At 45.0% G+C, this 16,246-nt stretch overlaps 1 protein-coding gene across 13 annotated transcripts in view; it reads left to right on the top strand.

Annotated features, from left to right (window-relative positions):
* The window catches only part of JADE1 (jade family PHD finger 1), a 59,895-nt gene that overhangs the window by 31,641 nt on the left and 12,008 nt on the right, over window positions 1-16,246 (top strand). For 12 of the 13 annotated variants that reach the window (XM_086704237.1, XM_086704232.1, XM_086704236.1 and 9 more), the window contains 6 exons: window positions 652-809; window positions 2,750-2,937; window positions 5,507-5,718; window positions 9,678-9,845; window positions 11,174-11,290; window positions 14,831-15,352. In XM_086704237.1, the coding sequence (XP_086560363.1) occupies window positions 652-809; window positions 2,750-2,937; window positions 5,507-5,718; window positions 9,678-9,845; window positions 11,174-11,290; window positions 14,831-15,352 (1,365 nt within the window). The remainder of the gene's footprint in view (window positions 1-651; window positions 810-2,749; window positions 2,938-5,506; window positions 5,719-9,677; window positions 9,846-11,173; window positions 11,291-14,830; window positions 15,353-16,246) is intronic. The other variant, XM_086704241.1, reaches the window with a different exon arrangement.

Genomic DNA, 16,246 nt, shown 5'->3' with positions numbered 1-16,246 from the left:
ACATCAGGTAAAGGTGTGTAAACATGTTCTTTACAAGCCCCCTTTCTGACTTGACCCCATTGGTCTGTCCCCAATTCTCTCCCATATTTTTCTAGCCTGTACTTCTGCGTTGGCACCTGCCAACCAGGGCCTGACTCCCCAGCCACCTTGCCATAAGCCCTAGTGTCCTGGGAGGCAGGAGCTGGGTGGCTGCAGTCTGAGTATAGAAGAGGAGGCCCTGGTGGTTCTAGGTTTTGGCTTGAAGTGTTAAGTGGTTAGTGGAGTTTTATTTCTTAAACATCTACCAAAAGAGCACCCTTGAGTGAAATGCCTCCTTCCACAGATTTTTAGGTGTGTGTTTTCAGCAGCAGTCTTTGGAATTGAGAGTTCATGAGATTTCTCAGGGGAGGACGAGGTTTCTCTGTTGCTTGTCAGAGACACCTCAGGCTTGTGCAGTTGATGAGGAAGTGAGAGGGTAGTGTGAGCCGTGCTGCCCCCAAGCCTGAGAGGCCAAGGATGTGGCCCACTGAGGGCTTCCGGTCGTCGGTCAGACTGGGTCTCTGCTGATACAGTGACCTTACTACGCAGCAGCTCCATGGTTACCCTGCAGCTGCCAGCACTCTGAATAAAAATGCAAGTATCAAATGTCAGTGACCCTTTCTCTCTTTCCAGGTGTTTAGGACAGACCTGATCACCGCTATGAAGTTGCATGACTCCTATCAGCTGAACCCAGATGAGTACTATGTGTTGGCAGATCCCTGGAGACAGGAGTGGGAGAAAGGAGTCCAGGTGCCCGTGAGCCCTGGGACCATCCCTCAGCCTGTGGCCAGGTAGACGTGCCTCTCCACCTGCCGTTGCTTTTCTGCCCTGACATCCAGGTGCCTGAGAAGAGCAGTGTTTCAGTTAGTGAAATGATGAGGCCTCAAGTGGCAATAGAAATGTGTAGAAACACATTTCAGGTCCATAGAGTAGTGATTTTTGAGGACCATGGGCCTCCAGACTACACATTCCAGCTGTCTTGGGAAGGTGCTGGCTGCACTTTCATGAGAGGAGGGCAAATTCCAAGACATTTTGGGAACTGACTGGGGGAGGGAAAACTTTTATTCCTCCACTTGTCCCTCACCTACCTGCAGATCCTCTTCACTCTGGAGAGGAGTGAGGGCCCGGCTTCTTGGATATTGCGGGGATTGACTGCACCTCTGGAGAGGAGGCCTGCCAGGTCAGGGTTAGGTGGAAGGGGAGCTTAAGGGGAGGGCTGTATTTGATGAATTCTCCTATGGCTGGACTTTGCCCAGTTGTTCTTGCTGGGCTTCCTTTGGATTTGCTTACAAAGTACTTTTTTCCCCTTAAGGGTGTTGAGGGTCCGGGTCCTTGATGACTTCCCTCTGCATAAAGGACCAGTTTGCTCATTTCTTCTTCGCTGTCTTGCTCAGCTGACTGGAGGTTCCTCACAGGGAGAGAGGATTCAGGGCTTCTGCTCCCAACTAGCACCTGGTTTCTCTGCTGTGTTGTCACTCAGCTGCCTGCCTTGTGAAGTGGACTCATTCACTGTTGCTGATGATCATTGTTTTGGATCTGTGACAAATGTCCACATAAATATGCAGGCTTAAATGACCAATCAGATACCCCTGTAGGCTGGACTTCTAGCCTGTGGAGTGGAATGTTAAACTGGGCTCTGCAAGATAAACACTGCATTTGCCTTAGAATCTGCATCTGGGGCACAATCCCGACTGTTTGAGTGCTGGCAGTCCCAATCCAGGAATTCAGGAATTCCTCTATGAATCTTTTTTTTTGGGGGGGCGGAGGGGGGCGTGGATAGAGGAGCCCAGCATCAGAGAAGTATGTGGTACCACAGCTTCTGGAGTTTTTAGTTAAAACCTTGCTCTTAGTTGAGTAGGAGAAATAACCACCTTTGGTTTGCCTGAGTGTCACATAGATAAAATCGCTCTGGTAATTGTAAGGTTGATGAAAATACTTTGGACACTCCTTGGACAGCTTGTTGATGCTGACACAAACTGCTGATGTGGTGGGCGTGTGGAGCTCTGATGCTGGGCCTTTGTCTTTAGGAAGAGAAGGCCCTTCATTCCATGTTGGGGGTGATTGGGTCTTGTGTCATTTCTTTTGAGTGGGGTATGGTGGAAAGCTCTTCTGTGGGTGTTGACAGGTTGGGGGAGGTTGGCAGTTATAAGGAGATCCTGAGTGTATGTTGGGAGAGTCCCCCACTTGGCTAGGCCTCTTAGATTCTTAGACTGATTAGTAATGGACAAGGGCTAGTTTTATTTTTAAGATTAGAGGTGATGGGTTTGTCCCCTTGGCTCTGCGGTGTTCTGCCATGCATTGTCCTGCCTGAACCTAGTGCTGGGCCTTCAGCAGGGTGGTCAGGCCTGATTGGTGGAAAGTGATTTTATCCTAAACTCTCGCAAGTTAGGTTGGTGTTGAGGTGTTGCCAGCAGAGCAACTGCTGTCCTAGATGAAGGCTCAGGGCATGTGGGATCCTGGGAAGCCAGTTGGAAAAAGCTGGTAAAGCTGGTTTTGAGGACTTTTTAGTGTTTTTTCACTTGTATCTTTTTCCATTTTGGGGGCTTAAATGATACTTCTACTTAGTTTTATTAACAGTGATGTTAATTAGCAGTGACGTTTTAAGCCAGTTTGTCTGGTGAGAACCTGGGGTTTAGGGCGTTGGAAGTGGAAGCAAGCTTTGGGCCTTGTGATGAATTCCTTTCATGTGGCAGGAAGGGTAACGTGGCTGCCTTGTTTTCTTGTTAACTAGGGTCGTGTCTGAAGAGAAATCCCTCATGTTCATCAGGCCCAAGAAATACATTGTCTCACCGGGCTCCGAGCCTCCAGAGTTGGGCTATGTTGATATCCGGACGCTGGCTGACAGTGTGTGTCGTTACGACCTCAACGACATGGATGCTGCATGGCTGGAACTGACCAATGAGGAATTTAAGGAGATGGGTGAGAGACCATGGGTTGTATTGTTTTATTAATGAATGATGAATAGAGAAGAATTTTAGACATCTGGGTGAGTAGTAGAAGCTCATATCCTGGTGAAGGCAGCTTCATCATAGCTTTAGTCTCAGAATCGTGGGCTCTTTTTTGGAGATCAGCTTGTCTGGCTATGGCACATGTCTGTGGGCGGCTGGTAGACAGAGTGGTGGGATTGATGAGGGATGTTGTCCGTGGGTGTGGAGGCAGGATTCCCCATCTCTGCCCTGATCCACCCCCTCACTTATTTACCTCAAGGGAACTGAAGCCCAGAGAAATGAAGTGACTTCCCCAAGATGACAGGAGGGTCTGGTCTACAAAGTTTCCTGCTGTGTTCCCCGCCCCCTCCCACCGCAATGTCATTCAGATCCTTTCCTCAGCTCTGGCCTATTGTTTCTCATATTAAACTCCACTCTAGCCAGGCTCACTGTTTTCTAACACACCTCTTGTGTTTCTCACTTCTGTGATTCTCCTTGAGTCCTCCAAACCTGGAGTGCTTTTCCCTTTCCCTGTTCACCTCTGTCTGGGCTCTCCTTCCGTGAAGCCCCCGCCTTAGTGGAGCGCTTTGCCCATTATGGTTTATTTTCTATAAATTGATCTTTTTGTGTGTGTGTACAGCTTGGAGCTTCTGTACCTCATATGCTGGCACGTCCCAGTGTCAAGACCAGGATGGCACATGGGTTTCATCTCACATGCCACCTCTGATTGCCAAGGGCTTCCTGAAGTGTTGTGATGAGCAGGACCACTGAGGTCAAGTCTGGGCTCTGTGTGAGAGACTGCAAGGATTAATTGGAACTTGTGCTGTGGGACCTGGGTGGGAGAGAGGTGTTTGGTGGCTGTCTGGCACACAGTAGATAATTTACAGAGTATTCGATGGTAGATTTGAAAGCCCTGAGGGACAAAGACTGTTTTTGTGTTGTATCAGTCAGTCGCTGAACCTAGCACAGGGCCTGGCACATACCAGTTGTTTTGCTGCCATGCTGCTCACCAGGCTGTGGCATGGGAGCAGTGGTGCAGACTGAGCTGGGAAAGTTGTTTGACAGAGTATATCACCATCTCCAAAGGTCCCTGCTTTTAGGTTTCAGTAGCCAGGGTATTAGCAAGCCAGGAGGCTCTTTTACACAGTCTGTTCATAAGTGTTCAGAGCTCGCTTGGACAGAATACCATTCAGTTCCAGCTTCAAAGATTATAAAGTTGTGGTTTGTAGTAGCTGTGTAAAGACCAGTGTAATGCACTTGACTGGCTAGGTGTCCTGTCTTAAGGCAGAGGGGTACAGCCAGAGACCCTGGCGGCTTTGGAGGTGGTTTAAGTAATGAGCCTGGCCTAACTCATCAGATTGAATGGTAGTATGGAATACTTCCGGCAAGGCAGATTATGTATGTGGTTGTAACGTAAATTGAACATATGCTTAAAGATGTTTGTTTTATTTTTATTGTTCTTTGTAATGGTAAGAAATAATTATGGAGCATAGGATTGTATTTTCAAAGCCACTGGTAGTTTCAAAACTGGTAGGAGGAATTGAGATATGAGTGCCCTGGCCATGCAGGCAAGTAACTTATCAGTAATTAGGGTATGAGGTGATAGCTGGGTGCTAGGTGACTTTTTTGAATGTGCTTAGAGCTTATCACAGTGTCAGCTCTAATGTGTTCTTCAGATTTTTAAAAACTTAAAGTGTTAATTTGATGGTTTTATATTTATCAAGAGTGCATAAAAGTTACTGGCTCTAATAACATTTCTGTTTTTTCTTGCCACTTACATGTTCTTTTAGAGTATTTTTAGTCTAACCTGTTTTTTCTTTCTGCATGAGTATTTTCATTGTAGGAAGTTTGGAATATCTCCACAAGTGAGATAAGACTTATTTTCTTCCACCACTCCTATAACCATGATAACCACTTGAAATTTATTTTTGGTCATTCTTGCATAAGAATGCATTTTATTTGATTCACAATGAGCTGTTTCCTTTGCTTCAGACATTCCTTGTGTTTCTGTCTTTCATGTGTCTGATTAACTATGCATCTCAACTTTGTAAATTCAGAGAGTGAGGAGGGATAAACCAGTTAAAAACATTTGTGTGCTCACAGTGAAATCTGTTCTCAGAGCAACATTTTAAGTAGCAAGAAAGAATGTTTTTCAGAAAATACCCGAACTCTTATATATGGTCATGGTTTTGAAGTCCCTTCCATGTTACTTGTGGTTTGTAATGTAATGAAATGATAATCTAACAATATATGTATTTAATATCCTTAAACCCTTTTGGGATTTATCTTTTGCTTTTCTTCTTACAACACTACATTTTCAGCACCTGTCCATAGGTAACAAACTGTTGCATGGAAGGTTGTGTCTGCCTTTTAATTTGAAGATCCTTCCTTGAACAGTCTGAGAGGCCTTCTTCAGTAGAAAATGGGACACTCAGGATGGATTTAGTTATAAGACGATGTATTATAAATATAAATATATTAATACTGTCATTAGTGCTGTCTTACTGTAATGTTTATTAATATAGATGTATTAAAATGTTCTTGTGGCATTTTTCCTTCAGGAATGCCTGAGTTAGATGAATACACCATGGAGAGGGTCCTGGAGGAATTTGAACAGCGATGCTATGACAATATGAATCATGCCATAGAGACCGAAGAAGGCCTGGGGATTGAATATGATGAAGATGTTGTCTGTGATGTCTGCCAGTCACCTGATGGTGAGGACGGCAATGAGATGGTGTTCTGTGACAAATGCAACATCTGTGTGCACCAGGTATGTGGGCAGCGAGGCCCAGAAAGGAGCCACCTGGGATGTGAGCTCATCTGCCACCAGGGAGACCAGAGGTCTTCCACCACATAGGGTCTATTTTCCTGCTGTCCTTAGGGAGTTAAAGAAGTGTGCCCTATGGACGATGTCTCTTTTTTCTAATTGGTTGTTATAATGTTTGAAGTATTTCCTGTTACTTTTTTTTTTTTTTTTTTTTTACAACTGGAAGAATACGATCCTTTATGGAAATCCTCCTTCCCTCACCTGTTTTTATTTCTATCCATAGAAGTGAGGTTTACTTAAAAAGAATATATGAGCCCCCTCTGCCCTGGCTTTCACACCTGAGTTTAGATATTAACACTGTGGAGGGTGGAGAGCAATTCCTAAAAGGTGGTTAGTTTGTTAGGCTGCCATAACAAAATACCACAGGACTGGGTGGCTTAAAACAACAGACATTTATTTACGATTTTGCAATTCTGAAGGTGGGAAGTCTGAATTAAGGTATGTTGACAGGGCCATGTTCCCTCAAACTTGTAGGGGAATCCTTCCTTGCCTCTGCCTGGCTTCTGGTGGTTTGCTAACACCTATTTTTTGGTTTACAGCTGCATAGTTCTGGTCTCTGCCTTTGTTGCCCCATGGTGTCCTCCTTGTGTGTCTGTCTTCGCACATAGCCATCTTCTAAGAACACCAGCCCTGATGGATTAGGGGCTCACCTCTGACCTCATCTTAACAGATGACATCTGTTAGGACCCTGTTTCCAAATAGGTCACATTCTGAGGGACTGGGTTTAGGACTTCAACATATCTGTTTGGGACACAGTTCAACCCATAACACTTGGTAATGTGTGGTAGTATGTAAACTGTGATATTGAAGAAGAACAAAGAGGTCCCTTTTCTTAAACTTCTTTTCCTGTCCTTCCTGATGCCAGTTGGCATCTGGTTATTGCTTGCCACCATCCACAGAAAGGTAAATCCTTTGGCTTCAGTAAGGATAGGCACTGGGTGATTTTAAAAGCTTGTGACAGCTGACGCTCTTCTCTCTTATTTATTACTTAATGCAATAATGAACTAATTTAGATTTCTGTGGGGACACTTGTTCATATATATTTTTAGGATTTAAAGGGTTGTCTGTCATCTATTGATGTTGAGATTTAAAACAAACCTAAAAGGGAGACTCGTATACAGTAGGTCCTTGGGTGACCTCTCAGAAAGAATCCAATTTGTTCTGTGAAATTCTTCTTCATCATTTTGTTTATAATAGGTCTTCCTCGTGGGCTTCCTCTCTGCCTGGAGATGTCACTACTGGTGGCCTCTTGTCAGCTCATCCTGACAGGGAGACGTGAGGCCACAGTCTCTGCTTTAGTTGTGTTACAAGTCACCTTGTAGCTCTAGGTTTTCAGATTATCTGGGAAATTTCCTTGAGATGGCAGAATTCTTGCAGTGGTTTTATTGTGTCAAGATGATTGTGACTACGGATGTTGCCTTTTTGTTGCTGGTGTTATTTACCTGGATGATGTTTCAGTATTTTTCATACCATTTTACTTATTTTTTTTTCCTGAGAATTTTGTTTGAAAATAAGGGTTCTGTTTGAAAACTAGTTGAACACCCTGTTGTATAAATGAATTCACTGATGTCAGATGGGTTGTCCAGGATCCCACTATGGTTTAGTGATAGAGTTGGGACTGGGACTCAGGACTCCAGACCCCCCACACCTGTTCCCAGTCCTCTGTTCCTTACGTCATGTCTCTTTTCCTTAACATCTACTTCACCTTCCTTTTGACGTTTTCTTCCAGACTTCTTTTTAAGGGATACTGTACATAATCTTTTTTTTTTTTTTTTTTTTTTTAAATTTTTTTTTTTTTTTCAACGTTTTTATTTATTTTTGGGACAGAGAGAGACAGAGCATGAACGGGGGAGGGGCAGAGAGAGAGGGAGACACAGAATCGGAAACAGGCTCCAGGCTCTGAGCCATCAGCCCAGAGCCCGACGCGGGGCTCGAACTCACGGACCGCGAGATCGTGACCTGGCTGAAGTCGGACGCTTAACCGACTGCGCCACCCAGGCGCCCCAGGATACTGTACATAATCTTTTAATTTAGCTTAGGTTTGATTTTCCAGAAAAAAAAAAAAAATCTCATTTCAAATGTGACTTTCTCTAGAATGCCTGATACAGACTTTTTTTTTTTCTTTTTTTTCTTTTTTTTTGTAGTATTTGAAACCTTAATAGTATCTTTTAGTTCTATTAAAAATTTTTTTTCCAGTAAGTCTGTGTTGACAGTGGCTTACTCATGGCACCGGCTTAGTGCTCCTGAGCTCCAATCTTGGTGTTACTTAACTTTGCTCCTCATGCTTGTGGTTTCCTTTCTGCGTCCTGGATATTCACATTGCATAGTGGCTGTGTTTTTCCTGTCTGGAGGATCGGAGCTATGTTACCGTGACTCTCGGCTTTCTGACTTCTGGGTCATTTAAGGATAAAGTTCTGAACAATTTGGTATATTTAAAGGTTCTGAATGTGCTCCTGGTACCATCCTGGTTTTGTGTCTTCACTTATTTAACATTTACCTTTTCTTTTGAACCATCTTAATGACTTTAGTTGTAAAATCCTTGATTTCAGCACTTCAGGCTATCTTGTTCAATTTTGCCATTTTGTGCAATGCAGGCTTTATTTTAAATATCAGCTAGAGGTACCTGGGTGGCTCATTTGGTTAAGTGTCTGACTCTTGATCTCAGCTCAGGTCATGAACTCTAGGTTTGTGGGATCGAGCCTTGTATCAGGCTCCATGTTGGCAGCATGGAGACTGCTTAGGATTCTCACTATTTGCCTCTCCCCCACTCGTGCTCTCCCTTTCTCTCCCTCAAATAAATAAAACTAAAAAAAAAAAAAAATAGATATCAGGTAAAGAGACCAAATTATCTCTGTCTTCAGTGTCTCATTTTTCTGTGCCTGTTGTGTTCACTTGGGAGAGAGATAGAGTCTAGTGAGTAGAGTTTGCTGAGCTGTGAGAACGTGGATGTTCCTTAGTTCATTTTTCTTTCTTTTCTTTTTTTTTAAGTTTGTTTATTTATTTGAGAGAGAGCATGGAAGTGGGGAAGGGCAGAGAGAGAGACAGGGAATCCCAAGCAGGCTTTGCACTGTCGGTGCAGAGCCACATGCAGGGCTTAATCTCAGGAACCATGAGATCATGACCTGAGCCGAAACCAACAAGAGTTGGTTGCCACATTATCTCTTTTCCTTAACATCTACTTCATCTTCCTTTTGACATGTTCTTCCAGACTTCTCTTTAAGGCATACCGTACTTAATCTTTTAATTTAGCTTAGACTTGATTTTGCAGTAAAAATAAAATAAAAATAAAAATCTCTTCAAATGGGACTTCCTCTAGAATGCCTGATACAGACTTTTTTTTTTAAGTATTTGAAACCTTATTAGTATCTTTTAGTTCTATTGAAAATTTTTTTTCCAGTAGTCTGTATTGACACTGGCCACCCAGCACCGCCCCCCCCAATTCTTATTTCTGAGGCTATCTCATTGAACAGCTTTCAGAGACTCAACTGCTTTGTGCATTTTCCCCTCACTTTGTATCCCACCCACATCAGCAAATCAGAGGAGGAATAGCTTCCTATCAGCCTTGTGAAGTGTTTCAAGAATTTGCTGCCCATTATTTAAAAATTTGGTGTGTGTAGATAGGTGCCTCTAGCCACACAGCAAAGCAGAATTTCTATAAACTTTTTTGTCCTCCAGGTGTTTTCAGGACTGTCCCCTGGTAAATGAGTATGTGTTGTCCCAGATACCTCCTGGCTGCTGCTGTCAGGCTGCCTGGCATTTTTGCTGAAGGGAGAGGGTCTCCAGCTAGGTGGACCTGGGAGTACTTCTGTTAAAATCATCCTAGGTGTTTTTAAATTAATAGGTATATGGGGAAAAGTAAATCTACCTTCTTTCTCTGTTTTCCTTGGGGAATGGCTTCACAGGCCTGTTATGGAATCCTCAAGGTCCCAGAGGGTAGTTGGCTATGCCGGACATGTGCCCTAGGGGTTCAGCCCAAGTGTTTGCTGTGTCCCAAGAAAGGCGGAGCTATGAAGCCTACCCGCAGTGGCACCAAATGGGTCCATGTCAGCTGTGCTCTGTGGATCCCTGAGGTAGGTGTGGTTCTTACTAGTAGCTTAGCTCAGGAGGTACTGGTTTTTAGCTGGGCACGGGAGTGGGGAACTGTTCATAAATAAGGGGTATTGTAGCTAATGAGTAAAAAGACAGCTTTTAATTGCTGTCTCCCCCCTGCCCCCCAAGCTGAATCTCAAGTGTATTGTCATCTTGTCATGGTATATATTGTGGGAATGTTAACTGGAAGCAGCAGTGATTTGGACTCTCAGTTGGTGGTGTTCAGACTTCACTTCAGAACTGTGTCATGGCCAACCCACTGCTGATACATGTTCCCGGGAGTGGACCTGCAGTGTGGCCTAACTTTGGCCTGGGTGCCACTGTGTCCTTCCCCAGGGATCAGCACTACCTCTTTCGTTTGGCCTGGGGAGCCATGTAGCATGGTTAAAGAGCCACTGCTGTAGGTCACATTTCTGTGATTTTTATTAAAATTCTTACTTAGCCTCAACCTTTTTAATTTCAGGTCTGGTCTAATTTATTTCAAGTCCCAGACCTTGACTAATTTAATTTGCATGGCTCACTATGAGAATATCATTTGTGATTCAGATTTCAGCATTTCTTTTGGTGTGTGATTTTGGGTGCATTTTTCCTCCTGAGGAAAATTATCTGGGGATGATTTGGATTGTAGTTTCATGACTTGGGTTTTGGTACAACTGGATCTCATGGTTTGGTATTAACAGCTGTGCAGTTCAGTGATCCAGGCTGAATGCAGAGAGGATACCTTATTTATCTTGGTAATTTTCCACTTTGAATGTAATAATCTTTTCTGATTGAAGAGAATGGTATTCTTCAGTGAGAGAGGTACTAAAATTAGTTTATATTTACTTCACTCCATTGTTCACACACTATTTAAATTAAGATTTTCAGTCTTTACCACTTCATTGTGGGCCAGAGGTATATTAGATAGTTCTGTCCTGATACATAACTGTCTTTGCTGTCAGACACTCAGGTGAGAAGTGAATATTATTGGTTATCTGAGTGTTTTTATAAATAGGGACATGTATGTCAACTGAACTCCCCTTCCTCCCTCTCCCCCTACCCCCATGTATGGAGGGCATGGGGCACGGGCCATGTGCTCTGGGCTCTCCATTCTCTACTGCTACTGGACCAGAGCTGGCCCCTGACCTGTCCAGATGCTTTAAAGTAGGGGTTTTCCTGTCATAGGAGAGTGCATGCATGCCTGCCCCTTGTCGCTATCAGGTAGGAGGTCTGCATGTAAACAAGATCTTTAAGTTTCTATTGTCCATGCTCAGTCCTTGTTGGTCTGATGGCCTCTGCTACCCTGTCTTGCTATTCCTTGGGCCTGTAGGTGAGCATTGGCAGCCCCGAGAAGATGGAACCCATCACGAAGGTGTCTCACATCCCCAGCAGTCGGTGGGCGCTGGTGTGTAGCCTCTGCAATGAGAAGTTTGGGGCCTCCATACAGGTAATCCTCTCAGTTATGATGATGGCTCTGTTCTGGAGCTGGACGAGGGAGGGCTGTGTGAACTCTTAGAGGATTTGGTCATGGAACTAGAATCCAGAAAGCAGGGCGAGGTTCTCCCAGTCCTTCTGAGTCTGCTGAGGAGTGATTCCAGCGGGGTATAAACACCTTTAGCTGGCGAATTGTGTCCAGCATAACCAGAACCTTAGCTGTAACAATCACAGAGCAAGTCAGAAGTCCACCTGAGCTGTACAGCAAATCAGTTCATTTCTGGTTTCTACCTTTCTGCCCCAAGCCTGGCATTGCAGCTCTTTACACAGGCAGGGAAGAACCATTCTTCAGGGAAGAACCATTCTTGACACTGGAGGGTTGGCCACCTTCCCACCTGCACTTAATGCGGCTGGTGGCAGACCAGCTCTGTGAGTTTTGGTGCACACATGGGGTGCCTGAGACCTTAGATGTGCATTATTCCAAATCAGCTTGCTGTGCTAATAACTTTAGCGTTTGGTAGAGAAGATTCTTTGGAGCGCCAGCCGGGTAGTGGGACACCCATGAGGTGCTGCACCAGGTGGTGTTTGCAGAAGTGTTATCTGAGTACAGGTTGGACATCTAATTCTTCCTGGCACCTAGGATGTGTGGGATGGAGTGTGTGTGTCTGGGGGGAAGAAGCAATAATGTTAAAAGTTTTGCTTGCATATTCCATGTCCACACACAGACAAATGTAGAAAATCTTTAGGTAGGATTATGGAGAGAATGTAAATGGTGTGCTACTTTTTCATGTTTTCTAAAATTCTGCTTGAGAAATTGACTTCTGGGGCTCATGTTATTCTTGGCCTTTAGAGTCATGATTTAAGATGACCAAGATGCTGTTTCTGCCAAGGTCTTCAAATGCTATATGTGGCTTTGGCTCTCAAGGTCAAGTCCAGCTCTTCCTCTGGGAAGAAAGTCCAGCTCAGGGCCACCGGTCTCAGTGACACATTCTAGGAGTAGTGGCTTCTCTCTTGATGTAGAAAACACAACAGATCAGCACAGATACAAACTGCCAGTCTTAGGTTTTGAAGAAATGACCTCATGGGGCAAAATCATTTTGTATTTTGGCTGGTAAATCTTGTTTCAGTAAAGTTATCTACTGACTAGAGGTTTTAAAACTTTTTCATTTTGTAAGCCTAGTATTTCTACTTTTCTTCATTATCACCTCCACTGGAGTTTGAGAATCCAGAATGTAACGAATATTCAGAGGGTGAGGCATGAGATAGCTGGTGGGATTTGGCTGCAGACCTTGAAAATAGTGCAGGGTTTTGCATGTGAATAGAATCTGTTTAAAACATGACAAACACCCTCTGGCCTTTGGGAGAAAATGGAAGAAAAAATTTTTAAAAAGCCCCAGAATGAAAAACAAGCATTAGAACCCTGTGAGTGTGTTTCTGTATAGACATACCCACGTGAACACTTGCAGGACACAAGCAGAGGCAGACCGAGGGAAATGGAAGTTGTTTCCTTCCATGTTACCTGATGTGCTTCCGAGGATAAAATTTATGCCCTTTCCTGAGCACACCTATCCACATTCTGAACTGATGTTTGTGAGAGGTGGGTAAATGAGACCTTTGTTTCCCTTTTGAAGAGAGAACGATAAAATGACTTTTTTTTTTGTTGCCACTGACCTCTTTTTCCCAGAACATTAGCTTGAAAAAGAGGCCAACTAAGGTTGATGATTTTTCATATCTTCACAGAATAGAATGATTTTTATTAAAGAATTCCTCTCTGAAATGTCTGCAGCTGTGGAGGCTCTGGTTTATGTTTCTGTAACATCTGTTTGCTGAGTCAACCTGAATAGGAAAACCCAGAGGAAGGCCATTTGGCGCCTTTACAAAGTCCTGTATAAATATTCCGCTGTAGCTCATTCCTCTTTAAGGTCCGAGCGCTGGGTTAGGGGTAGGTTAAGCCAGACCCAGATAGTGTCTCAGTCATCTGTTCCCACTTTGACTTCCCGCTTGGCTGCGCGCTAGAAGGGAGGAGCACTTTGTATGTGATGATAGTGGCCAGGTGTGTATGTGTGTGTTCTGCCACTAAAGCTGATTTCACACATTTCTTGGAATTGAGGTTATTTATAGGTAAAATTAACAGATTTATGTTAGTTCATATGCTATAAGTGTTTGTAATGGGAATGGTGAAGGGAGCTGGATTTTCTGTACTTGTGGGTATAAGAGACTTTATAAAAATGGAAGAAATCATGGCTGGCAATGAGTCACCTCTTAAATACCGAAATGATGAGGGGAAAAAAAAACCCCAACTCAAGCCTCTGCCATTTGTGGTTCTGGGATTCGGGGTCTGTTGAATGAGTTTAATTAAGCTTTTCAAGCTGGCCTTGGGCCACTGGGTTCTGCTCCTCTCTGCAGCCCTGGTGTGCCCGGGGATCACTTGGCCTCAGACAATACAGTGTTGCTTTTGAGGGACTGGCTTTAGTCACCACAAGGAACCTCCTTCCAGGGATTCGCCCAGCAAGATCAGATGGGGAGAAGTTAATGACTTTCCTCCTGCTGGGCTTCTGGCTTGCCATCTGAATCAAGGCACTAAATTATAGCCCTGAGCAGGCAGTGAGAGGGAAGGTGTTCAGTGAGGAGGAAGCCATGGCTGGGTGGTGCCTGGTCTCTAGGTCGATCTCCCTGTGACCCACAGGAAGCAGGTCCTTCATGGTTCTGCTGCTCAGCAGTCAGGCACACATGACGCTGGGAGTAGCCGGTACTACCAGTCCCTGCGCACACTAGTCTCCGTGCAGGGCCTGCGCTGGTCCCTGGAGCCTTCTGCATATGCTGGAGCTTCTTCACGGGTGAGGAGACCTTTGCCTTCCTGTGCTGGATTCTCTTTTCTCCTTTTCTTTCCTGCTCGTCCAGGAGTTGTTTCATTCATTCTCCTCAGACGTGAGCAGCCCTTGGCTGCTTGGAGGAACTGTAGCATTTATTTTTCCACTTGTGTTGGGCTCTTCTTGGCTGGGGGGTGAGAATGAGGATTCACGTTCCTTTAAAAACTCTGACTAGCAGTCATTCTTCCTGAAGAGATTCTTTTTCAACCTTTTAATATAAGCACACTTTTAAAAGAGTTCAAATCTAGGAACACCAATTAATGTTTCAAAATTTACTTTGCATGTTGAGCACATGTTCTTTTTAAATATAATCTGAGTGCCAGACCACCTTTGTTTGTGTGTGGCCTTTGTATAATTGTGTCTGCTTTTAGAGGCGTTTTGGATGCAGTTACCTTTCTGGGAGTTGGGTTGGTTCACCAAACCTTTCAGCCAAAGGGTTGGTTCACCAAACCTTTCACCTAAAGAGTTCCTTTAAATCCCAAGCCTTACCTTACTTAAAATATGACTTGGTGTACCAGGGTTGATCCAGGTAGAATGTCCTGCCCCGGCACGTGTTCGAGGTGCTGCTCTTCCCGTGTGTGTGTGTGCGTGTGCGCGCATGCATGGGGGGTGCTTGGCTTGGAGGGGCTTCAGCCCCGTCACTCCATAACGGTCTCTTCTCTCCTTCTCTGTGTTCTTACCAGTGCTCTGTGAAGAACTGCCGCACAGCCTTTCACGTGACCTGTGCTTTCGACCGGGGCCTGGAGATGAAGACCATCTTGGCGGAGAACGATGAAGTCAAGTTCAAGTCCTACTGCCCGAAGCACAGCTCACATAGAAAACCCGAGGAGAGCCTCGGTGAGGGGGCCACTCAGGAGAATGGGGCCTCTGAGTGTTCCCCTCGGAATCCGCTGGAGCCTTTTGCCAGCCTTGAGCAGAATCAAGAAGAGGCCCACCGGGTGAGTGTCCGTAAGCAGAAGCTGCAGCAGCTGGAAGATGAGTTCTACACCTTCGTCAACCTGCTGGATGTCGCCAGGGCCCTGCGGCTGCCTGAGGAAGTAGTGGATTTCCTGTACCAGTACTGGAAGTTGAAGAGGAAGGTCAACTTCAACAAGCCCTTGATCACTCCAAAGAAAGACGAAGAGGACAATCTAGCGAAGAGGGAGCAGGATGTCTTGTTTAGGAGGCTGCAGCTGTTCACTCATCTGCGGCAGGACCTGGAGAGGGTAATGATTGACACTGACACCTTGTAGTGACTTAGAAAAGAAGATTGCAAAGAGGCGGCTGCTCGCCCAGAGCAAGGAATGGTAGCCAGTTCATTTACTCTCAGACCCTTGTACATACTGCAGCATGAGGTTGTGTTGGTTCAATATACTTATGGGCTGGTAAACTCATTGTACATATGTGTAAGACTGCCACAGAGGGGGGAGCTTCTCTGTGATTTATTTTTAAAACACTTTCCTATTAATCCTTATTGTTCTTCTGTAAGATCACATGGGGTGTGTCCCCTCCGCCTTTCATTCCAGTACTAGCGGGACCTGAGCCCCAGGGAAAATGACCAAAGGATTGGCTCAGAATTGTTTGCAAATGGAGTTAGAAAAGAAAACCAGGTGGATTTAATTCGTGGTGGGGACGGACAGAAGTAGAGAGATCTCTTGTTCAACCTGGGGAAACACTGGGTGCTTGTGACGGGCTCATCAAGGAGAGCGAAGCACCGCCTCTCTGGCCCACCTTCATTTCTTGGCTGATTCACAGGGACATTCCGGTAATGTCACGGAGGAGAGCAGGCTGTGGGTGCTGATATGTGTGCATGATCTTATATACACGTGCATATCTGTTCCAGAGGGTACTCCTGGCAACGAGGTGCTAAGTCATCACTGAGGCAGTGTCTGCTCGTGTGTCCATGCCCATGTGTGTCTATGCGGTGTGTCTGTGCAGGTGTGGGGTGGGGTACCTGGTGCATAGGGGTATCTGATCTGAGGAGCCCCTTGTAATGCTCAGGACACTAGTTTATCACACTACTGGATTGCTGAACGTAGTGGCTGTTGGCTGCCTGGAGCCTCAGCTGATGGCACTTCCCTCAACTGTTTGCTGTTTTATGCCTCCCCAGTTCTCCATTA

Source organism: Puma concolor, chromosome B1 (assembly GCF_028749965.1).
Source record: "Puma concolor isolate L17-30 chromosome B1, mPumCon1.1.hap2, whole genome shotgun sequence".
NCBI classification, from domain to species: Eukaryota; Metazoa; Chordata; class Mammalia; order Carnivora; family Felidae; genus Puma; species Puma concolor.
The sequence above is the reverse complement of the archived record's forward strand: the minus strand, read 5'-3'. Positions and strand labels throughout refer to the sequence as shown.